This window comes from Triturus cristatus, chromosome 4_2, assembly GCF_964204655.1.
Source record: "Triturus cristatus chromosome 4_2, aTriCri1.1, whole genome shotgun sequence".
NCBI classification, from domain to species: Eukaryota; Metazoa; Chordata; class Amphibia; order Caudata; family Salamandridae; genus Triturus; species Triturus cristatus.
Window position 1 is genome coordinate 243,291,759 of NC_140586.1, and position 25,452 is coordinate 243,317,210.

At 46.4% G+C, this 25,452-nt stretch overlaps 1 protein-coding gene across 1 annotated transcript in view; it reads right to left on the reverse strand.

Moving 5' to 3' along the window:
• Positions 1-25,452, reverse strand: part of EIF3L (eukaryotic translation initiation factor 3 subunit L) — a 159,479-nt gene that overhangs the window by 23,751 nt on the left and 110,276 nt on the right. The window contains exons 12-14 of the mRNA XM_085601410.1: positions 25,256-25,429; positions 24,775-24,964; positions 15,861-15,941 (exon numbers count right to left, since the gene is read on the reverse strand). Coding sequence (XP_085457536.1) covers positions 15,861-15,941; positions 24,775-24,964; positions 25,256-25,429 — 445 coding nt within the window. The remainder of the gene's footprint in view (positions 1-15,860; positions 15,942-24,774; positions 24,965-25,255; positions 25,430-25,452) is intronic.

Consider the following 25,452-nt stretch of genomic DNA (forward strand, 5'->3'; position numbering starts at 1 on the left):
TTAATAGGGCAAAAGTTAGTGCTGGCCTCCCTGTGTTGAAGTTGATCCTATGAGTACACCCCCATGCTGAATTTTAGGACGCAGTTCACGCAGTTGAGCCATAGAGAAGGTTCTTTCTGGGATATTTTTGTCATCTGAGAGAAAAAGGGCAGCATGTCTGGCCACTTGTGCCGTCCAGGTGTGGACGGGCACAGACGGGCTTGCCTTTGGTGCGCCATACTGTTTAAATGCCCCCCAGAACCAGAAGTGCAGAAAGGGCGGGACTGCCAGCTTCCAAGATGGAAGTAAAAAAAAAAAAGTTACTTACCTGTACACTGTGGTTCTCCAGTATTGATATCTTTTATAGATTCACATGCTTGAATCTTCCCTGTCGCCATGGTGGGAGTCCCACAGTAACAGTAAAATGGCAGTATAAAAGCTAAAAGGACAATCTCCCTCGAGAATCAATAGCATTTAGAAACCAGTTAGCCTCATTAAAGAACATCCAAACTCCAACCAATCACATCGCAGACCCTCGAGTATCCATCCCTTGCAGGGCCACCAAACCTCAGATTTCGGGCACGAGTGTAGTTAGTAAAATAAAAGGTATGGAAGGGTGCACCTGTAAGGGGAGGATGGATGGATGAATCTATAAAAGATATAAATACTGGAGAACCACAGTGTAAAGGTAAGTAGGAATATGCTACTTACCAGTATGCATCTGTTCTTGGCATGTAGAGCTGCAGATCGACACACTTTTGCATAGATCGCCATATGGTGTTGGGCCCGGATGTTTGCAGTTTGTTTTTCCTCTTGGAAAGTCTTTGGAAGTCACGAGGTCGGTGACTCCTCCTTTGGTTCGTATTGCGCATGGGCTTCGGCTCCATCCTCAGATTGTTTTTCGCCAGCAGGGAAAGATGGAGCGTAGTAATAATAGTAAAGAAACCCATGTGTGTTGTATCTAAATAAGATAGACTGGAACGGATACAGGTAGTCGGGGAGGCGGGTGGGCGTGTGTAGATCTGCAGCTCTACATGCCAAGAACAGATGCATACTGGTAAGTAGCATATTCCTTTCGAGGCATATGAGCTGCAGATTACACACTTTTGCATAGACTATATAGCAGTACCCAACCCTAGCGGCGACCACCGGTATCCGTTGCAGTGGTTTGGAACAGTGTGTTTAGTACAGCCTGGCCCACAGTAGCTTGTTGCTTGGTTTGCACATCTACACAGTAATGTTTTGTGAAAGTGTGCGGTGTTGACCATGTCGCTGCTTTGCAGATATCATCTAATGGTATGTTCCCTAGAAAAGCCATAGAAGCCCCCATCTTCCTTATAGAGTGGGCTTTAGGGGGAACAGATAGCGTTCGTTTTGCTTTGTGGTAGCAAATCTGTATGCATTTTACAATCCACCTAGCTATCCCGGATTTAGAGATGGGGTTGACTCTATGTGGTGGAGAGAAAGAGACAAATAGCTGTTTGGTCTTTCTGAAAGGTGTTCTTTGGATATAGTAAAGTAAGGCCCTTTTAACATCCAGTGTGTGTCGAGCCCTTTCTGCAACAGTTTGAGGTTGTGAGAAAAAAAAACGGTAATTCTACCGATTGGTTCAGATGGAAGGGGCAAATGACTTTGGGTAGGAATTTTGGGTTGGTGCGGAGTACAACCTTGTTCGGATGCATTTGGAGAAAAGGTTCCTGTATAGTGAGTGCTTGTATTTCACTGACCCTTCTAAGGGAAGTGATGGCCACCAGAAAAGCTGTTTTCCATGTGAGAAATTGCAGCTCACATTTATGCAAAGGTTCGAAAGGCGGCCCCATTAACCTTGTGAGAACTATATTTAAGTTCCACACAGGTGAGGGTAGTACTCTGGGTGGAATTACTCTTTTGAGGCCTTCCATGAAGGCTTTGATGGCAGGCCTGAAAAGTGATAGGTGCTGTCTGTTCTGTAGGTAAGCAGCAATTGCTGCGAGGTGTAACCGAATGGATGTATATGCTAGGTTACACCTTTGTAGATGGAGCAAGTAACATATGATGTGCTGTATGGATGCGTCTAGAGGGTTGATTGTGTTGTTATGGCAGTAAACAACAAATCTTTTCCACTTTGCGGCGTAGCATGCCCTAGTATTAGGGCGTCTAGCTTCTCTGATAATGTTCATGCAATCAGGGGGAAGGTTAAGGTATCCAAATTCTAGGATCTAAGGAGCCAGATCGCAAGATTGAGCTGAGCTGGGTCGGGGTGCCTGATCTCTGCATGGTTCTGGGTTAGGAGGCATGGTGAGAGGTGTAACTTTTGGTGTGGCATTACCGAGAGTTCCAGCAGCGTGGTGCACCACGGTTGTCTGGCCCATGTTGGAGCTACCAGGATGAGCGTGAGGGAGTGCTGTTGTAGCTTTCGCAGGTGGAAAAGCGTACGCAAATTTGCCTGACCAGTTCATCCATATCGCATTGTCTTCGGACAATGGGTGTGGGTATCTGGCGGCGAAGCTTGGGCATTTTTTGTTTTCGTGGGTGGCGAAGAGGTCTATCTGAGGATGCCCCCACTTATGAAAGAACGGGTGAAGAACTTGTGGGTGAAGTTCCCATTCATGGATCTGTTGCGTTTGTCTGCTGAGCAGATCTGCCATGGTGTTTTGGACTCCTGGGACGTGTTGGGCCAGGAGAAATATTTTTTGCGGAATTGCCCATCTCCATATGCTCTGTGCTAGTTGAGAGAGCTGTGGAGAGTGTGTGCCCCCCTGTTTTTGAATATAGTACATGGCAGTCATGTTGTCTGTGCGAATGAGGACTGCCTTGCCTGAAATCTGCGTCTGAAAGGATTTTAGGGCTAGAAAGATTGGCAGAAACTCCAGATGGTTGATGTGGAGTTACTTTTGTTGCGGCGTCCATGTGCCCTGCACTGTGAGGTGTAACAGATGAGCTCCCCAGCCGGAGAGCGATGCGTCTGTTAGGATTATTTGTGGAACCGGGTCCAGGAACAGTCGACCTTTGGAAAGATTTGTGGTGTTCCACCACTGCAGAGAGCGATGGGTGCGACTGTCTACCAACACCAGATCTGTCATTTGCCCCTGGGCCTGGTTCCACTGGCGTGCTAAGCACTCCTGGAGTGGACGCATCTGGAGTCTTGCGTGAGGCACTATGAAAATGCAAGAGGCCATCATCCCTATGAGTTGCATAAACACTCTTGCTGGGAGAGAGTGTTGAAGTATGAATTTTTGACGCAAAGCCTGAATGCTTGCAATCCTGGCAGGATTGGGATAGGCTATGGCTGTTGAGGTGTCTATGGTGGCACCGAGGTATTGCTTTGTGTGGGATGGTATCAGCTGGGACTTTTGGTGGTTTACCGTGAAACCTAGCTGGTGAAGTAGTTGGATTGTAGTGGTGGTGTGGTGTACACATTGGTTGTAGGACGTGGCTTTTATTAGCCAGTCGTCCAAATATGGGAAGACGTGAATGTGCGGTCTTCTGAGGTGTGCCGCCACTACTGCTAGGCACTTGGTGAATACCCTTGGTGCTGTTGTGACCCCGAACGGGAGCACTTTGAACTGGTAGTGTTGCCCGTCCACTACAAATCTGAGGTACTTTCTGTGAGCATGGTGTACCGGAATGTGAAAGTATGCGTCTTTCAAGTCCAGTGTGGTGAGAAAGTCGTTCTGGGAGAGGAGCGGAAGAACCTGTTGAAGGGTTACCATGTGAAAATGGTCTGAATGTAAGTAAGTGTTTGGAGGCCTGAGATCTAGAACAGGTCGTAGAGTCTCGTATCTTTTTGGTATCAGAAAGTACAGGGAGTAGACCCCTAAATTTTGCTGATTGATGGGGACTTGCTCTCCTGCTTGTTTTTGCAGGAGGGAGATTACCTCCTGTTTTAGTAACGTGGCATGTTCTTGTGACATTGGGCGTTGCCTGGGTGGAATGTTTGGGGGGGTAGATGTTAATTCTAGGCAGTACACTGAACGAATAATTTGGGTCACCCATCTGTCTGAGGTGATGATCTCCCAGACGTGAAGGAAATTTTGTAGCTTGCCCCTGACCGGAGTGGGATGGTCTGGAGGGAGCAGGGGGAAGTCATTGGGTAGGCGGTGTGGCAGAGCGGGCGGTATTTGTTTTGCCTCTGCCTTTATTATTATTATTACCTCTATAGCCGCCTCTTTGATAACCCCTTGTGAAGGTGGACTGAGGAGGGGATTTGTAGGACGTGGAGGCGCTATCTGAGGAGTAGCCTCTGCCCGTGCCACGAAAGGAAGAGCGGCGAAAGGAGCGCCTAGGAGGGTGTGACTGTAGGGCTCCCATAGATTTCGCCGTATCTGTGTATTTCTTCATCTTCGAGGGCCTCATCTACCTTTGGACCAAATAAATGTTCTTGATCAAATGGGTGGTTTAATATGGAGGCTTGTACCTCAGGTTCAAAGCCTGAGACTCTTAGCCAGGCGTGGCGACGGAGGAGGACACTAGTGTTTATGGCCCTGGAGGCTGGGTCTGCCGCGCCTAGGGCACAGCGTATAGAGGTATTAGTTATGGCTTTTCCCTCTTGAATCAATTCATTAGCTCTATTTTTGTATTTTTCTGGGAGATGGTGCACGATGGTTTCTAGCTCATCATAATGCGCTCGGTCGTATCTGGCCAATAGCGCTTGAGTGTTGGCGATACGCCATATATTGGCAGCCTGTGACGCAGTGAGTTTTCCTGACGCGTCCAGGAGCTTGGACTCGGTCAGGTGGTGGTGCTTCACTTGACGCCTGAGAATTTGATCTCTTCCTAGCTGTGGATACCACTAAGGAATCCAGTGGTGCAGGTCCTTTAATGTAGGCAGGATCTGTGGGGGCGGCTTTATATTTTTTCTCTATGCGTGGGTTTAGGACCCTAGCCATGACTGGGTCTTTAAAAACCTCTGGCGCATGTTTGATTACCCCTTTGTTCATAGGTAGTATAGCAGTAGACCTATGTGCAGTATCGAAGGTGTCTAGGAGGAAATCTTCCTCTACCGGGTCAGTATGTAGCTCTACCCCGTGATAATGGGCCGCCCTCTGGAGTAGGTGGTGAAAACCTAACGAGTCTTCTGGTGGGGATGGCCTGGATGGATAAAGGTCATCCTGTGGGACATCTGGGATGTCTGGATTGTTATAATCATCCCATGGGTCTGGGGATCCAGTAGGGGTGGGGTGTTGCGGCACATCTGCTGGATCGTAGTATGGGTCCCCTTGATCATCATGGTCTGGAGACGGGGTCGGAGAGCGATGAGGCAGGGGTGGAGAAGGTGGAGGGGGCGGAGGTGGAGAGGGTGGAGGAGGTGGGAAAGGCACTCTGAAAGGGGAGGTAGCACAGTCCTTCCTCTTTGGAGGTGGAGCTGGTTTGTCCAAATGTCTCTTTTTTGAAGACAGTGCCAAATGTCCAGTTTTTGGATCCTTGGTAAGTGTCTTTTGCAAAGGATCCGGTTGTTCGGTCAGCGCCGACGGCTTTCTAGGCTTGTCTGTGCCGTGCATTTTTGGAACCTCCGATTTTTTGTTCGGTGCCGAGACAGGCTTCAGCACGGGAGTGTCGGTGCCGAGGGCCTTATGATGTTTGGTCGGCACCGAGAGGCCGGGTTTCGACACCGAGGGCTTTGGTGCGGAGCTCGGTGTGGAGGTGGAGGCCGATCTCTTCTTCGGTGCCGAAGGGTGTTTTTCGGCACCGCTGGCAGGCTGGCTCGAGCCCGAGCCGCTGGAAGGCTTATTAGGCTTCTTCACCGGGCCCGAAGGTGGGGTGTTAGAAGCAGTGTCTTTGGTCTTGCCTAGGCTCGGAGGCGAAGGCGTGACCGAAGCCTTTTTGGGTGTCGGCGCGGGTGTGGGAGGGGGTATAGTACTCATGACCCTCTGCGCCGGGGTGATGTCCTCCACATCTGAGTCGTCGGCTTCGGAAGCACTGATGAGGTCGTCGTCTTCTTCGGTGTGCTGCTGTCCCGGAGCTTCGACGTCGTCCCCGAAGATGTCGACTGGAGCGGAGGTCGAGGAGTGCGCCATGTTGCGTCTGGCCCTTCGATCTCGAATAGTCTTTTTCGATCTAAAAGACTTGCAGGCGGGACAGTCTCGAGCCTCGTGTTCAGGGGAGAGGCAGAGGTTGCACACCTCATGAAGATCGGTGTGGGGGAATTTGGACCCACATCAAGGGCACTTCTTGAAGGGAGTTCTTTCCATCAGCCGAGACCGGAGCCGGGATAGGCCCGAAGGCCGCCGTAGACGACTGGAATCGAAGAAGTGTCGAAGAGAAGGTGATTAAGAAGATTTGTATCGGAAGAATCCCGATGAACGAGGATTTTGCGCCGATCGTTGAACTGGAAAAGTTCGGAACCGGAGCGCGAAGTATTACATCCGAGCCCGATGGCGGAAAAAAACAATCTGCCCATGCGCAATACGAACCAAAGGAGGAGTCACCGACCTCGTGACTTCCAAAGACTTTCCAAGAGGAAAAACAAACATCCGGGCCCAACACCAGATGGCGATCTATGCAAAAGTGTGTAATCTGCAGCTCATATGCCTCGAACACTTGTTTTTTCTCCAGTATTGTGTCTTTTATAGATTCACAGGCTTGAACCAGACTAGTAAGCAGTACATAATAATAAATGGGAGGTGGGAAAAAAGGTGAACCAATCCACCATGCGACAGTGTCATCACCTAAAACTTAAACAAGCAACTACCTTTAGCGGGTAAAAAAAAAAATATATAAGTATACATAAACATTTGCAAGAAGTAATAATAATATTTAAAAAGGCTTAATAAACCTCAATAAACTGAGGCCTACTTTAAGCGAACAGACGACAAAGAGCCTCTTGGCAACCCCAGTATCAGTCTTTCGCACAGTATCAAGGCAGCAGTGCCTTGTGAAGGTATGGACGTTTGTCCATGTCGCCGCCCTGCAGATGTCTGGTAGGGACATACCGCATACAGGGGCGAGGACTTTGCCATCTTCCTCGAGGAATGGGCAGTCACTGTAGAAGCAAGCGGGCGTCCAGTTCTTTAATGGCAGCAGGTTATAGTAGAAGAAACCCAAAGAGCAATTGAAGCTCTAGTCAAAGCCTGACCCTTCCTAGGGGCAGAGAAGGCACTGAGGAGTTGAGTAGATTTACGAAAAGGTTTAGTCCTTTGAAGGTAAAACTTCAAACATCGTTTGATGTCCTAGGAATGTAGAGCTCTCTCCGCTGGTGTAGACGGAGCAGGAAAAAAATGAAGGCAGGACTACAGGTACATTCAGATGGAACGTGGTAGGTACCTTGGGGATGAACGAGGGATTGATGCAGAGCACCACTCTATCCTGCTGGAATTGAATGTAACGTTCTGTTGCTGTGAAAGCTTGAATTTTGCTAATACATCTAGCAGACGTGATGGCAAAGAAAAAAGTCACCTTCCAAGAGAAATTTCAGATCACACTTGTGAATTGGTTCGAATGGTGCTTTCATGAGATGAGACAACACAATGTTCAATTGCCAGAGCACTGGAGGAGGCCGAACCGGCGGGTAGGCTCTGAAAAAACCTTTCAGAAATTCCTTCACTAGTCTGCAGGACCACAGGGACTACTGGCTCGAACGTCTCCTATACCTTGAAATTGCGGCCAAATGAACTTTAATCGCAGAATGGGAAAGGCCAGCTTTTGCCAGAGACAAGAGATATGGCAAAACCTCCTCCGGAGAAAAAAAAAAGAGCAGATGGCAGGAGACTTTTGTACACCAGGAGCAGAATCTTTTCCATTTGGCTGATAACGCTTGACTGTGGAGGGAGCACAGGCCTGGTTAGAAATGGTATGGCACTCCTCAGATTCCTAAGTCACCAAACTCCATGTGGTGAGGAGCCAGGCCAATAAGTGAAGAGAGTGAATCTGTGGATGAATCACCTGGCCTTGGTCCATTGAATTTAGACGTTCCGAAGGATGAAGACGTATTGGAGAAGCCTCTGATAGGCGAAACAGCTCTGTGAACCAGTATTGCCTTGCCCATGCTGGGGCAATGAGAATGATGCGGCAAGGCTCTAGTTTCCTCTTCTGTAGAGCTTTGGGTATTAGTGGGAACGGACGGAACGCGCAAGCAAACGTCCCTTTCCTGGAAAAATGGAAGGCGTTCCCCAGAGAACCTGGCTGAGGAAATCTACTGGCGTAGAATTCACATTTTTTATTGAGTAATGTAGCGAACAGACACACGGTTGGCAATCCCCCACACTGTATTTTTTTCCCAGCTGAATTGCCTCCAATTCCCACTTGCGACACTGCTTGGTATCTCTGCTGAGCGAATCGGCCTATTCATTGAGCACCCCTGGAACATGCTGGACTTGTTTTCGTTGCGCCAGACGAGGGAGCCGGTTATCTCGTCCCTCCTTGATCTGCAGGTAGAACATGGTGGTGGTGTTGTCCATGCGGACAAGGATTGATGAACCCTTTATCCTTGGTAGGAAGGAACGGAGCCCTAGAAAAACTGCCTTCAGCTCCAACAGGTTGATGTGGTATAGAGACTCTTAGAGGTGAGCTCCCCATCCCTCCATGGAAGGGTCTGTTGTCATTATCAAAGGCTTTGGTGGAAGGAAGGATAGGCCTTGTGAGAGATTGCTTCTAAATGTCCACCAAGACATTGCCCTGATCATCTGAGGCATGACTGATAGTGTGTCTTCGAAGGAGCCGTAAGCTTGTATCCATTGGGGCGTCGAGCTGCTCCGGAAGAGGCCTCATCCGCAATAGACAGCGAGGAATCAACGGAATGGAGTTGACATCCCTAACATTGATTAGTAAATCCTCACAGAAACAAATGTTTTTGAAGAAAGGGACTGAACCATCCTTAGAAGACGAGAAATTCTTTCCTCTGTGGGAAAAGCGATTGAGCGGTTGGGGTCTAACTTCGCTCCCAGAAACACTAGAGACTTGGAAGGCAGGAGTGAAGACTTCTCTTCGTTGAGATTGAGACCCAGAGAGCGAAAAAGGCGTAGACGCCCATTCATGGACTTTCTTGCACCTTGAAATGTTGGAGCCTTGACCAACCAGTCGTCCAGATAGGAAAACACCTGGTGACCAGTACGCCAGAAATAGGCTGCTACTGGCGCCAAGCATTTGGTGAAAACCCTGAGAGCAGACTCTAGCCTGAAATTTAGCACCTTGAACTGGTAGTGGTACCCGGCCACTTGGAACCTGAGAAAACTATGGTGCTTTGGATGAATAGGAATATGAAACTACGCATCCAGAAGATTGAGGGGTCAAGTAATCTCCTTAATCCTAGAGAAGGAGAATCTCCTGGAGCGTCAACATCCGAAATGGCTGACTTGATTAACTTATTCAACAACCAGAGGTCCATAACCTGCTTCCATTTTCCAGACTTTTTCTTTATCAAATAAAAGTGAGAGTAAAAGCTGCACTATCGCGATTCCCGGTTTGCCGAGGAGTTTTATCTCCCTTTTGAGAAGAGCCAGATGGCGGTGAACAGTCTTTCTTAGGGGAAAATCGGGAGGTTGTTGAAGAAATTCCAGGGTGTGATAGTGTTTGAAAACGTCTAACACCCATCTGTCAGACGAAATAGAGTTCCATTGAAGAAATAATTTGGAGAAGTTTTGAGCCGAATGTAGTGGGACTGGGGTGGCGGGTGCCTGAGAAGTCTCATTGCCTCCTGCCTGCGTCTGTTTAGAATAGTCATTTAACATCAAACTTAAGTCCGTGACATTGGAAGGTTAATAAAGGGTACTTGTCAACGGTTCTCCTCTTCCTGCTCATAGTATGGGTAATGTTCCAGACAGAGTCCAAGTGCTGCATACCAAGCGTCTGTCCGAAAAGGAATAATCACCTTCCAAGTATGCAGAAGGGTCATCAGGTTGATGAGCTTCAGATTCCTGGCACTTTACTCAGTTGAGATGGTCTGTAAGCAGGGCCATTAGGACCTTCATCCTCTGGTACCTGAAAATCCAGGCGGCAAGGAGGCAGAGGAGATATCTTAGAAAAGTCTTGTAACAGTGATTTGGAGACTGGCATGTCCATTTTCCTCGTCGATGGGGTCATCACCAGAGACTGCAACGACGGCGTGGAAATATCCCTCAACGGGGCGGGGACGCTCGTTGACGGCGCAGCACCCAACGGAACCGTCGACGGCGACGCTCTCAACGACGAACTCCTTACCGAAGCCAGACACCACTTCCGTCTTCGTCGATGAGACAGCCGTCGACGTCTTGACCGGCGAAGATGTCGCTGAAGAAAGTCGACGGAGTCTACGGTTGTAGGCGGAGAATGCCTAGTTGACGAGCCCGACGATGGGCGGATTTTCAGTGAGGAAGTATGTGGCGCAGAAGAGGAGCAGAACCTGATCTTTCCTGGGCCTGAGACAAGCCAGGTTGCTCTTTGTTTGCCCTATTTTCCACTGACGACTCCTTGCTCTGAGATCTTTGTTTCTTTGTATCTCCCTGATCAGAAGAAGGATCCTCTTCCTTCGTTTTCTTAGAAGAGGTATGAGACCTCTCCTCACTCTCGGAGTCAGATTTCCTCACAGATTTTCTCTTTTGAAGCCAAATGAGAAGTCTTCCTTCATGATCTTTGAGGGTTTTTGATGCAAAAGTCCAGCAGTGCTTACAGTCTTCAGGCTTGTGATCTGGGTAAAAGCAGTATAAGCACTCTTTATGAGGGTCTTCTGAGAAAAGCCTTGACTTTCCACAAGTCTTGCGGGGCCTAAACAGACCTTTTTTAGACTCTGGCATTCTGTAGTAAACACAGAAATAAAGGAGTAAACTCACTTTCTAGCAGCACCTCAGTTGAAAAGAGGATTAAGGAAAATGAACTGCTAGCTGAAAGTTGAACAGTTCAATGTATAAACACTGTGACTGAGCAGAGCTCAGGGAGACTCCCTAACACGCCGTGCGGTAAAAAATCTGAGGTATGGTGGCCCTGCAGGGGATGGATCCTCAAGGGTCTGCGATGTGATTGGTTGGAGTTTGGATGTTCTTTAATGAGGATAACTGGTTGCTAAATGCCACTGATTATGAAGGGAGATTGTCCTTTTAGCTTTTATACTGCTATTTTACTGTTACCGTGGGACTGCCACCATGAAGATGGGGAAGATTCAAGCATGTGAATCTATAAAAGATACAATACTGGAGAAGGGAAAGGAACTCTCTCCGCGCAATCGCGGAATCCCTGCAGCAGACCCAAGAGTCCAAGGAGAAAAGTGGTGAGGGGAGACTGAAAGTGTTCACTTACTTGTGATTAAAATACTTTGATAAAACAGGTTAAAACAAGTGCTGCGCACGCAATAACGTGGTCAAATGCAGGGCTCGTCTTACTACTTCGTGTGTCCGTCAATGAACATAACTATTTTTAATTTATTTTTTCACGTTTTATATAGTGCGAACTAGACCTGAAGTTATCAGCACGTTTACATGAGCACCAGTTGCGTTAAAGATGGACACATTCATTTCATTTTTGTCGAGCACGGGGAGATTAAGTGTTTTGCCCACAATCACAGGATGTTGAGCATCCCTGCTGAGACTCAAACCAGATTCCACAGGTTCGAGGTCGACCACCGTAGCCATTTGGCCACTTCCTCTCCCCTACCTACTTCATTTGACTTTGGCAAAAATATGGACAGTGACCACCGCCCTCAAAAGCTAATCCTTAACTTCGGGTTAGACATGTATGATGTTTCAGGAGATCAAGGATTTGAAGGTCACACAATCAACCTCAAACGCAACAAGTGTACCACTAACTCCCTCTCAAGCCTGGCCTCAAAACCAAACTACTACTAGCTAACACTTACAAGCCAGAGGGAGACTTTGTGTCCTGCTGGGCAAGGTTCACTGAAAAATTGGCCAGCACGCAAAGCGGGTACCGGGAAAAACTGCAAATTTTTAGACCCCAAAGGTGCATTCCAGAAAAGCAACCGCCTAATATGGAGTGCCAAAAAATGAACCAACCAGCTAAAAAGGTCACCAATGGACCCCAAAATATGTAATTTAAGGGAGGCTAGAAGACATCTAAAAGCAGTGAAAGTAAAGAACCCCCCCCAAAAAAAATCAAAGGGAGATATGGAACTCGTTCGGGACAAAACTATTGTACGACACCAGGGCAAAAAACTATGCAAATTTATGGCGTTCTGTAAACGGACAGGGTGGCACACTTCCAAATGAGGCTTCCTCCAACATCTCTTAGCCAATATGGTATTTTCTGTACGACCACTTTAAGCAGTTGCAACCTGATCGGTTCCTTATTCAGGGGGAAGGTTTGGAGGCTAGCAAACCCCTGGAACATCTTTTAAAGAGCTGTGACCAGGTTACTCAGTGGTGTTTCATCCCCGACGCTCTAGTCCAGGAACAAATTGCCAAGGGACGCAGAGAGGGGGCACCAGGCCCAGGTGGTATACCACCAGCTATTTACAAGGAGGATCCAATATGTTGGCCGCTCAACCAGCTCTGTTCTTTTCAAACATATTGCAGCAGAACTGCATTTCCGCCTCATGGCATGATTCAACACTTGCTCCTATCTTCATGGGGGTGGCAATAAGAAGATCCCTGGGAACTATCACCGGATCGCTTTAATTGACAACAAAACTAAATACTTTGCTGGCGTGCCGTTAGACGCACTACAATTATGGGCGGAGATAAACAAAATAATTCCGCCAAACCAAATTGGGTTCATGAAGCATGCAGGGACACTCTTCCTTCTGTTTGATCAGGCGGAATCCAATAAACAACCGGTCTACCTGGGTTTTATAGACTATAAATCCGCATTCAAGAGGGTTGACAGGGGAAGCTTTGGCAGTAATGCGCTCACTTTAACATCCTGGGTGGCCCGCTCAGGGCCCTGCAAATGCTACCCAATGCTTGAAGATAATAGAACAATTTTTCAGCTTCCCTCTCATACATCAACAGCTCAAATAAGATTGGAATTTGGCACATGCAGGCAGGCTTTGGCAAGGAAAGCGGCCTTTGCGATAAGCTGTCACATGTTCGAGGCCACAAAAGGTGGTACTCTGGGCCACCACCTATGGACTGAATTACAAACAAAGTAAAGGTCGTCAGGAAAGTGCCATCTGCCTCAAGCACTGAGCAGGCTTGGTTTAACAATCATTTGGGACCCAACCATCAGCCATCAGGAATTTAAAAGGATGGCAAAAAATCAGCACAAAAGAGCTCTCACTAATAGAGGACAAGACCTGTCTTTCTCTATGCAAACATGGTTGGATGACGTGCCACACCTATAAAACACCTGAAACCACAGTGCTACTTAAAGGTTACAACGACTGGACAAAGGCACAGTTTATGAAATTAAGGATGAGGGAAATCACAATCCCAATTTATTATTGAGCCTGTAAAAGGAGTGCAAGCAATGTGTCAGCACTGCAAACAGCAAAAAAGAGGACATAATACATGTACTGTGCTTGTGCCTCACCCTTTTGAAGGTCAGGAGGGAGGTGGTACAAATTGGGTTAGTTGTCAGTGGCACTAGATCCTGCAGGGAAGCAGTGCTGGCCTGTTTTGACCCATCAAAAACCAATCCGGTTAAATTTGTTTTTTTTAAAAAGTCAGAGGCCTTGGATCATGGAGCTGAAGGGCTGGGAGGTGATTAGGCTGTTAACATGTCTGCTACTGGGCCTCTGCATGCACTTTGGTCTGAATGCACTCTTTCCGAATGCACTTTTTTTTAAAACTGTTTTTAACAGGGGGCAGGGTGATGCCATCTGGTCAGGGCCTTTGGACATCTAGACAGAGATCAAACCCTTGTTGCAGAGATAAAGGCTACACTTTTAAATCATATTAGCCATAACACTTTACTCATACATGCTTGTAATGTTTACGGCACAAGGCTATTCTAACCATTATAGCCAAATTTACTGCACTTTATTATTATTGATTTGGCCCCGATTCATTGCTAAGGTGCTAATTGTCCGGTCTTTTTTTATTTTTTTTTATTTTACAATGCATTACCTTTTTATGTAAATTTGGATATATTATTTTATTTATCTTTAACACATTGCAAGGATTTTTACTAATCAAGCAATAAAGTCTACTTACACATGGAAGAAAAACATTGTTATTTAGCTACTCTATGATGTGCCAGATATAATTTTTGAATGATTATGTGCAAAATATGGTTCAAAAGTATTTAACTGATTGTCCCAAAAAAAATAATACCCAACAAACGTAGAATAAATACAAACATTTTCTTATTCAAGGTTTGAGCAAGACTTTCTTGCCTGCCTTTATGGTGCATGTCCTTTCAGCCATGCTTTAACCTTCATACTCTCCACCCTCTGCTCCCCCAACTCACTTTTCAAAATGCTGCAATTTTCCCATCAAACATCGAGAGTGAGGATTGGTCTACCCCAGGGCATCCACTTCAGTCATTGAAAGCTTTAGGACTCTCGTGTTGGTGCAGTAGTTGGTTCTCTAGCCCTCAACTCCTCTACGCAGATCTACAATCCCACCGGACCCATTATTCTCTGCGAGTCCAAATTAAACTTGCTTGCGAACTACGCCATTTCTGCCCTACACCCCCATAACACCCAATCCCCTTATCTTGCCACTAATATTCTATTCAAAGTAGCTCTCCTGGTGCTCCCATCTCCCTCTACACACCGTCACGCTCACTACACTTTCATTAAGCCACTCTTACCTGCTCCTACAATTTGTGTGCTTCCCTCTCTCTGGCATACATTGCTCCCTCGCTTGAGCCGGTCCCTTTCCTCTTCGCAACGTGTGTCTAAGTCTCTGAACAAACGCCCTACCCTAAACCAAAAGCAAGCACCATCTTCATGACAACCACTAGCCCTGCTCACCACAGCTTGTTCTGCAACACACTGACACGCTTTAAGGCACGACGCTACCTGTACACTTCTGACAGCAACCCAATCAGAAACAGCAGCAGCGTGTGTGCGTACACACCACGGAGACAAGGTACAGAAATACATGCAGCATGAGACGTCACTTTACACACGCAATCAACGTAATATGCTAGTATTAGTTCTGGTTATGGCAGTTTTGAGCTTTTACAGATACTGACACTCAACCATGGCGAGAGGTTTCACCCCCCTCCCCCCAAAAAAACAAAACAGAATGACCTTCATCCCACAGCTTGCTAAAAACAGGAGTGCTCTGCGTTATTCGTCTAGGCCTCTCTAATGACAACACTGGTCTTCAAATATCAGAGCAGGTAAGAGTGGCATGACAGAGGACAGAAACTTCCTCAACCACTTCACAGGTCTCGTACAGCTGCGATGAGGACCTGGGTTATGTTTAACACAACAGCACTTTGAGTCCATATTTATAATCTTAACATATATACAAGTCCCAGAATGCAGTATGCTGTTGACTAAAAGAAGAACTGGAAGAAGATGGAGCTTTTGACATAGGGTTACCTAGCTGCTTCTCAAGAGTCTCAGCAAGAGGTTATTTCTTTTCAAATGAAATTGTATGAATAGGTTTTGAAAAGGGATAATTGTACAGAATAGCAATGTTTACCATGTTAAACACATTAATGTGACAAAAAAGGGAACAAATATCCATTTTTGTCAAGAGTCCCTTAGATATTATAGCTTCCTCACCTGTAACTTAAATTTTTCTCTTTGCACAGAGCCTAGGTATGTCGATTTCTCCTTTAAGAAGCACTACATGAACTGTAAAGCATTTAGAAGACTACATTTTTCAGAGGAAACCTTTCTTGCAAGATTTACCATTTGCCACATACAATGTGAGAATATGGTGTCATTTACATTTAGCAGCACATTAAAGTCTGACACCTAGGGTTTACCAAACCTGGTTATCAATGAAGCCTTCTCACCAGCAGAGAAGCACCCAATAACAGTGGCACCTCACGGCACCGACTAGGATTTCTAGCACTCAGTACTCAACCTCTGCACCCACATAAGATTTCCTTCAGTTTCTCCTTGAATGTCGTCTCACCTCCTCAAACTTGTGGATTTGTCGAATGAAGAAATCTCCATAGCGCCTGGCGACTTTGGTGTCTGCAATGTGGATCATATCCTACGAGTGAAAGGAAAAACAAATCATATCAACTGATCAGCTGACTATGCGAAAAAGAACATATACCACATTTCTATGACAGGTGTCTTAACTAGATCAGGGGAGCAAACCACTGCGGTCAGACATTCGGAAAAAACCTGCTTCGGCACTTCCTCTCTCAATAACGCACTGTGTATGTATATCTCCAACATTACTCAGACCCTCCAGGATTCAGTGATTTGCACAAGAAATCGGCACCATTGTACACAAGCATTGGCATAGCCAATAGGTCTCGCCTTTGGGACCTTAAGTGTTAAGCCATGCAACAGTTGATGTTATTGCACCAAGGATATTGTGCTGCATAACTTAAATACTTATAAGGTCCCAAAGGCGAGACCAATTGACTATGCCAATGCCCGTTTTTTTTTTTTTTATTTTTACTTTCAGCAATGCTGTACAACATGGATAAGCAAAACAGTACCAAAAACCAACAGCTCTTGCTTAGACAAGGCCTGTAGGCTTGGCCAATACTTGTTTTCACTGAGTGGGGTAGTGGTTAGCATTAGAGGAGGAGTGTCCAACGTAAGCCCAAGAGGGCCAGGATTGAGGATATTCACATAAGATCCCTTCATATACAATAAATCGGAACTGTTTCAACATAAATCACCATTATTCTCAAAAGGTGTCATGGATCCAGCCTCTCTGGACCATTGTTGGACACATGTTTCAGATAGCCTGTGGGATTGGAGAGGGGACCTCACTGGCGATGCATGGCTGCCCATGGGACACATTCTTCTGTCTATAGAAGACATATAAGATTTTTATCACCCAGGACTTCAGTTTGCAATGATTTGGCCTCCGGTGCGCATCACTCTCCATTAATTATTTGGAAGCTTTCTTCCCTTGTGGGAGGAAAAGGAGTCCTTGATGCGCTTATGCCATATGTTACACAGTATGCGACAATCTTCAAGGGCTGTGAAACGCTGACACTGAAGCGCTCAGCAACAAATCAAACCTCTTTAGAGCGTCTCCGTTTGCCAGCAATCATAGCGTCCCTTTAATAAATGCACACCAGTCTCTCCACGTGCAGGCAATCATAGAATCGCTATAATAAATGCACCCCAACTCCGCAGTACTGTGCCCTATTGTCCCCACTGCAGACAAAGTGGGTAAACTGAACCATGGTCTTGTTTTGGCAAGCAAAGTTCCAAAATACTGCTTATACAAGTAACTTTACAAATGACATATCTGATGTTATTTGGAAGGAACAACAGAATAAACGAGCTTGAGGTGAATATTACTTTGACATGCAAATGTGCTATTTTGCGCAAGTGGAAAAAAGCATCCCGAGGTACAGCGCTTTTTCCCCCAATTTTATACTGCGCAAAGGCAACCCAATTGTATTGTAGCGCTTTACATTTGCGCCGTTTACACGACACAAGTTCATGTTAATTGCTTAGGCAAGGTAGATAATGTAATTTGCCCAGAATCATAAGATGTTGAGCTAATGCTGCGACTATAACCTAGTTCCCTACTTGGCATCTCTGGCTATAACACCACACTCCTCTCTTCATTATTCAACCAAAAACAGGAAGCACATCTAAAAATTACAGTAAGCACCAGAACAGTCAAGTTCACGTTCCTGTGTCCCCGGTTCAGTATTCTGGCTGATAAGGATACTCAAAAGTCAAATGCCATGTATTCTGGAATGAATATTTTACTTGAGTTCAATTATCCCGCAATTAAATGAACAACAATAAAAAAATGTAAAGCTACATTCTTTGATTGGCAGTTTTACTGAAGCTAATTGGGGAATGGCTGCCTCGAAGCAGCGCGATTACACCTTACGCCAAGAAATATACCTTCCTTGAGAGAAATACAAAGCAGACTGTGTAAAAATAGACTCTCGTCCTCACTTAACTGACACCATGAGCACATTTTATAAATAAAGATAACTTCAAATTCCATGTTAGTCCAATTTTCCATACGAGGCCAGCAGCTTGATGCAATTAACCCAGGCACGCGTTCAGCAAAGGTCAGTGTGGTAGACTCAGTCAAGGATGCTGTCGCGCAATTCTTCAGACTTATGAAGAAAACAACACGCAGTTCGCAGCTCTGCCTTTCCCAAAGCATTACACAGGTAAGACGGGGGTTTGGAGAAGCTTAGATAAAAACATTTTAACCGAGTCTGAGAGCTGACCGCCAGCCCACACCAACTGATCACATGAATTCGACAGGATCTTCTCACTCCGTCACTCTTATAAATGTCTACACGAGTTGGAAATTAGAATATCTCTTATTGAAGCGCTTAAAAGCAATTACGTTTGTGGTGTGCACTATATATAAGGTATTTACCATTACTGAGAAATTGGTGACCACATGCACCAAATCACAGATAGAGGTGTTGAAGATAATATTGGCATTCAGAAAGGTCTGGTACAGGGATGAATTTCACTGAACTGATAAACAAGTATACCGGACTTGGATCTATAGCAGACATAATAACATTGACAAATTAGGTCGGTCGGCCTTTCACCTTCATTTCTAGCTAAAGACGCATAGTTGTGTACCGGTGAACATATAGACCGGTCATTGCACTGCTGCGGCACAAAGTTTCAACATGGCTTTGATTTCAAAGCGCTTCAGTTATCGATCACCATGAATGGGGCTTGTGTCCCTCGGCGCAGGGGAGAGAACAGGAAAGCAATTGAGCAGGAAGTAGAACCACGCCTGACAGCCCAGGGGGTCTCACCTTAAAAAAATATCATGTGGTGGGCTTGGCATGCGCTGCAGCATTTACACGAGTTTGCGGGTAAACAAAGGTAAACATCTGTTGTAAATGTAATACAAACACACTGAGGGAGAAGCCAGGAGTGAAAGGAAGATAACGAAGAGTGGGCATTGAAGAAGTAGGAGAACTAAAAATAGTTTGCACTGGGTCTAAAGAGTAAAGAGTGAAGAGTGAAAAGCAATAATTGAGTCGAGTCAAAAGTTCCGAAAACGACCCATTTTCCAAATGTTTTCAAGCTGGAATCTGTTGTAGGAACAAGAGAGGAGATGTGACTGTAGAAAGAAAGGCGAGGACCCTATTACTGGCAGAGGTAGAAAGAGTGAAATGGCTGCAGGAAATAATACAGACAACTGAGAGGCACGCATGGGCAGGAAACGGAAGGAAAGCAAACAAGACGTGCGGCCGCGAGACGCACTCTGTGGTGGGGGAGGGGCGGAGCGAGGCGCTTGGGAGAGGAAGCGAGAGGAAAGCCAGATGGTGGCTGTGCATGTGCCCGCACGCGTAACCGCAAGCTTTAGGCCACAAGAAAAAGCTTGTTGTCGGATTTCTAAAGCTCAATCACTAAATGTCTCGCCAGACAAGCGCACGCGCTGGCTCAGACGAGACCTAAAGAGAAGGCAACGCTTTTAAAAAAACTTTTTTTTTTTTTTTTTACAAAAGTGACCACGAAATTTGGAGAATGCTTAAACTTTTGCCCTCCCCACCGCCTGCCCGTGATGTTAGCAAAGCAACAGAAAGAAGGTAATATTAAAAAAAAGGTGCATTCTGATAGCAAGTTGGAGGAAAATGCTGGCTGACTTCTTCTGATTGAAGATAATAAGCCCCATAAATCATTGGTGAATAGGTTTAATTTCCCCGATATTTTTGGTTTAACACGGCTTACTGCACAACTGCAAAACCATATTTACTTAACACTAGGTTACAGTTTTCAAAAATCAGAAGGGCTTAAAATACACAACAGCACTGGATGAATTTTGCCTGTTTTCAAAAGCCAAAAGGGTATGATTTATATATGTACTGGTAAAGTATCCCACTTTCAAAAAGCAGACATACCCAGAAGAAACAGTGAAGGGGAGGAACACAAGCAGATGCCTGTAGACCTATCAGATTTTTGGATGGATACACAATTCTGTCATCACACTCAGGTTTTTAAACTGAACAGTCATCAAATTGGAAAAGCAGATTTATTGATTTGGCAGCACAGTAAATGTGCTAGCAGCACAGTAAATGTGCTAGCAGCACAGTAAATGTGCTAGAATAAAACTGCTATTCAGCAATGACATTAAAAAAGGACATGAAAAAAAAAAAATAGTAGCAGAATGACAACTTGCCTTCCACGAAATCAGCGCAGAATAAAACTGCCAACTAAGTCTGGTAAAAAAAAAACATAACCATAAGCCACACAAAGGTTTACAGTTTCTTCCCGCTTTATTCCCCGATTATTTCCTGTTTGCATCACTATGAACTTACCCTCTGATAAAAACCTACAGTGCCAATTTGACAGCCCCATGTGACAGTATTTCCAGTACCCCACCTTACCTTTCTCACCACAATCACTGAAGTAGCCTCCCATTTGCTTTGACATTATTTTACATACAGACCATTCTTTTAAAAAAAAAATCTACTGAATTTCACCTCCTAGAGCTAGAATTATAAGTGATGGATAGGATTTCATCTTAAAATGCTTACAGCCTCATGTCAGACTACTGGGACCGACCATAGTCAAGTAGTCACTCACCCTTAGATGACCAGGCCAGAGATGTATACATTGGCCTTCTCCCTCCCCCACATCTGCAACTGTTCATAATGCCACGATGAACCTATGATGACCCATCTACTTATGTCCCATCTCACTTACCCGATTACTTTCTCATCCCCACCCTACGTCAACACCGCCACACTTGCCTCACCAGTCCCTATTGCATAGTGTGAGACAGTGCCCTCTGTCTTGCATGGTATGCCCCCACTTTTTGCTTATGTACTTTGACTGAGTGTGCCCTCGGCTCCTGCCAATCAGGTACCCAGGGCCTGGGCCTGTGTTCCTTCCCTAAAAATGCATTGAAGCCTAAACCCAATTGGCATCTCTGGCCACAGGTCAGCCCTTGGTAAATGGTACCATAGGTACCCAGGGCACTGTGACCAGAGAAGGCCCCCGAGGACTGCAGCACTTATTGTGCCACCCTTAGAGGCGCGAGAGAGACAGACAGACACACACACACACACACACTTTGCAGGCTGAGTGTCTGGGAGCAGAACAAAACAAATAGACGACATGGCACCCATCCCTGTGTGCCATGCCCACAAACCACTGCCCTGGCATACATCAGTCACCCCTCAAGCTGGGTGCCCTATGCCAGTGGTGAGGGTACAGGTGCATGAGCCCTGTACCCATACAGTGTCCAGGTCCATTCCTGGGTCCTGTAAGTGCAGTGCTGCCATTAAGAGTATATGGTGCTGGGAGGTTGTCATGACGAACTCCACAGCCCCATAATGGCTGCACTGAAGACAGAGAGGTTTGGTATCAAACTTCTCAGCACATTAAACCCACACTGATGCCAGTGTGGGATTGAATGTAAAATGCACCACAGAGGGCATCTTAGAGATGCCCCCTGAAAAACGAACAATTACCAGTGACCTGACTGAGTGGCTGCGCAGGCTGCCACCACCAGACATGTTTCTGGACCCCTTGGTCGAGAGCCTGCTGCTCTCGGGGGCCTGAAACAATGCACATCCTGGGATTAGGTGCCAAGCCTACTCCCCCAAGATGGGCAGGGTTCACGAAGGAGAAGCTTCAAAGGCATGCTGCCTTTGTGAGCTTCTCCAGACCATTTGCTGCTTTCAGCAACTGGCCCCCACTGGCTCTACCCCCCCCCCCCACTTTGGGTGGGAGAACCAGCAGGAAAAACTAGTGAGGATGAGAGGAGTGCCCACCTCTGCCAATCCCACTCCTAAGGTGGGGGAGGTGAGGTGAAGCACAACCTCGCGTCCCCGCCATCTTGAGGATGGGGGGGGACACAGCCAACCAGGGACAGGCTCCTGGCCCCCTCCCACTGGAGAGTAGCAGAATAGGGGGTGTACCAACCCCAGGGAAGGGACCCATTGGTCCCTGCCCTTTACCTACCTGTAACACCGCAAAATTTTGTATTTTGGGGCACCCTGAACCTTCCTTCCTCAGATCCAGATTACAAAACTACAAGAAGAAAGAAGACCTGCGTGTAGCTGCTAACAAGAGGAGGACACCAACTGACTTATCCCCAGCTCTACCGGCCTGTCGACCCTCGAACCGGCTCCAGCTAAACCCCGGCGTCTCAAGTGGTCAGCAACCTCCAAAAACCCCGGAGGACCTGACTGCCTTGCTCAACTAAAGACTGGGACTCCCATGAGTAGTGGCACTGCTCAAACATCTGCAACCCCAGGCCCCAGCCTGAAACCGCGGATCCTGCCCACACTGCACCTGCCGAGCCCGGCCCGGCCTGAATGGACAAAGACCACAAGGATCTCCCCCCGGCGACAGTGACCAAGAATCCAGCACCCAAGGACTCACCTCGACGCTCCAGACGACGCCTGCAGCCTCAACACCAGGGACCCCTTCAAACGCGACCAGCAGAGGGCAAGATTTCCCGACGCCTAAAGACACCCCTGCAGCTGGCGGCTCACCGCCCCCTGTGCCCAACTCCTGGGTGTCTACCCAACCTACAGCTTCCCAACTTACCCCTCGAAGTGGTGGTCGCACCTGAAGAATCACCGTCCCAGAGTTTGCAGCCTTTGCTCGTCTCGCAGCTTTCCCATTGATATCTATTGGGTGCCCGACAGCCCAGAAGCCCACTGCACCCGGCTGCCCCAATGCCGCTGAGGGTGCACCAACTACCCTGTTCAACTTCCCCACTTGCCCTGACTAAGTGACCAGGAGCTTTGCTCCCACAGCCGTGTGGCCTGCCTGCTAGCATGCACCAACCAAAGGCCCCCTGCCCGCCATAGGCTAACATTGGGCCTACTCTCTCTGCCCCTGTGTCGCTGAGGGTGTAACAGTACAATCCTGAACCTGGGAGACCCCTGAGTCTTGCCCCAGAACCTTAACTCTGGCAGCCGCGTACTTACCTGAAAGCCGATAACTTACATTTTCTCCATAGGGTAACATTGACTGGTTTTCACCTGGAAATTCTTCTAAGTGTCGAGTTTTGAAACTTTGAAATGTTCACTAAAAATCACCTGATTAACGAAAACGAAATTACTCACCTGTTTTCAGGAGAGATCCCAATGCTGGACTTAGGTGCCCAGCACGGACCAGAAAAAGTTGTTACAACTGTGATTTTCCGATAACCTGGTTTTCCTCCATAGGATAATATTGCCTGTTTTTTACCAGAAATTCTTCTAAGTGTCGATTTTTACAACATACAAATATTCCTTAAAAATCGCCTAACAAAAAAGATTTTTTCAACTGTTTACAGGAAATGCACCAGGGCTGAATCCAGGATCCAGCCCTGAGTAAGAAAAGCGGTCGTAAAGTAATTCTATTGTAGTTTACTTAAAAATCCCATTGAGCTCAATGTTATAGATATACAAAGTATTGTGTTGCCTATTGCAACCCCTGTACCTTATTACATTCAAAGTCTATTTTGCTCATTGAAAGTACAGCGTCTTATTTTGAGAAAGTATTTTATGCAAACCTGTGTTTCTAAAATTAAACAGTATATTTGTTTATACAGACAATTGGCCTAGAGCTCAGTTCTTGAGTGTGTGAGATCATTTGCTGACTGAGTGTGGACATCAAATGCTTTACACTGTCCTCTGATACTGCCCTACTGCTCGACCAAGCTACCACTTTAGAGAGTAAGGTTCTATCTAACTTTAACCTCTGGCAAACCTCTGGAGACTCTTGGACTCTATACACACTGTACCTCACTTTGGGGCAGTATATATAGAGCCAGTTTCTTACACATAGGTACTGCCAAACATTTTCCCAGGGGCCAAAAAGTATGGTCTGTGGTGTGACCGAGGGCTACAATAATGCCAGCAGGGTGGTGGTCGGTAGGTAGTGGGGTGGAAGGTTATAGTGGACATGGATCATGCGTCAGACACAAGGGGGGGTGGGGGCAGAGGGTTATTTTATGCAGACTAGCAAAATAAAGTGCCGCAAAATTTCCAAATTTGTGCCGCTTAATTTACTAATTGATGCCACAATATCCTGGGGGGTCTGGTTAGTGCCCTTTATTAAGCAGTCATCATTAGAGTGCCAAGATACACCTGCTCTACAAGTCTTCACCTCCTCAGTAGCAGTTTGGGAACTGTTCCGCAGAGCCCATTGTAGCATCAATACCACTCTTCCCCAAGAGTGTAGTAGTTCAGTTGGTTTCACAGCCCTGGGCACTAAGAGCAATAATTAGATAAGATATCGGTCCCCTAAGGACTGCGCTGTTTTGGAAGCATTACTATCCCCTAGTAGTTGGTGTCACTATGAGTAAAACGTGGCTCGTCTAATTCCTTGGGCAATTAATTTAGAAGTACTACAAGCTATGGCCTGTGGATGAAAAATTAAAACCAAGGTGGTCTGTTTTAGCAGCCCACAAATGGTAGTGGGAATCCAGTGCTGATCAAGGAGGATGGTTGCTGCTCTGCCACATTCACACGTCCCATGCTGTCAGCCCTCACAGACAGACTGACAATGTTACATTGTACAAGTCTAGACTACTTTATAAGGCACTGACACCACTGCTGAGTCTTCTCTCTCCCCGGTGCTTTGCAAGAAGCCCCATGTCCTCAAATTTGCAATTTTAGCTCGGTTGTGGTGTTCACCACCATTTCCTATGGCATTGTGCCCTCGTCTTCTAGAGTGGGACATTCAGCAGCAGGATATGTGCACTGCTGCAAGGTTGCTTTCTTGCTGTTATATTAAACCGGCTCCTTCAAGGCATTATCAATAAAGAGAATATGTCCCCCCCACACCCCTAGATCTAAGAAATGTGTCCATAGGGCTGAAGGGATTATTTCTGCATCACTTGGTCTAAGTGACCCCATGCATGCTCAAGAATAAACAACAAAACATCCAAGGGGCACAAAGTTCACCTTGTCTATGTAGAAGTCGACTTCAGAAGCAGACTGGAACTCTCCGTCCAGGGCAGAGACCCCGCTCGTCCAAACCAAGTTCTTCATCTTGTGTTTGAAGACCAGCAGCTGAATGCGGAACTCTTGCTCAGTTAGGTCCAGGAACCCTGCCAGCTTGGCCACCGGCATAGTGGTATACAGCTTCAGGTAGCTGTAACAAGATAGATCAGGAGGTGTAGGTAAGATATCATCACAAATTGATGCTAGACCAGAACCATGACAAAGGGGTAGTTAAGCCACAGCAAGGCAACAGATTATATATTTTAAAAAAAGATCTTGTCTAATGCTGGGTAAGATTTATTTCAAGTAGTATTGCATTATTAAAATCAGACTTCAACAATTATCGATTGAGAGTAGACTATGGCACAAGAAAAACAATCCTCATATTAGGTTTACTCTTGTAGACCCCCTTCCCTTTTATCACACTGATAGCAGAACACACCTGCGGATGGTTGAAAGCTGGGCCTGCTGCTGCACCTCATCTAAGAAGACCTTTAGCTGCTGTAGGTATGGCTCCTTGTGGTAGTTGGGGTGCACATTATCATAGTTGGGGACAACTGGCGACAAGAACTTTGGGCACGAGTAGCTGTAGAGTTCTTCAAAGATCTGAGCATCACTGGAAAGAGAAAATAAACTTTG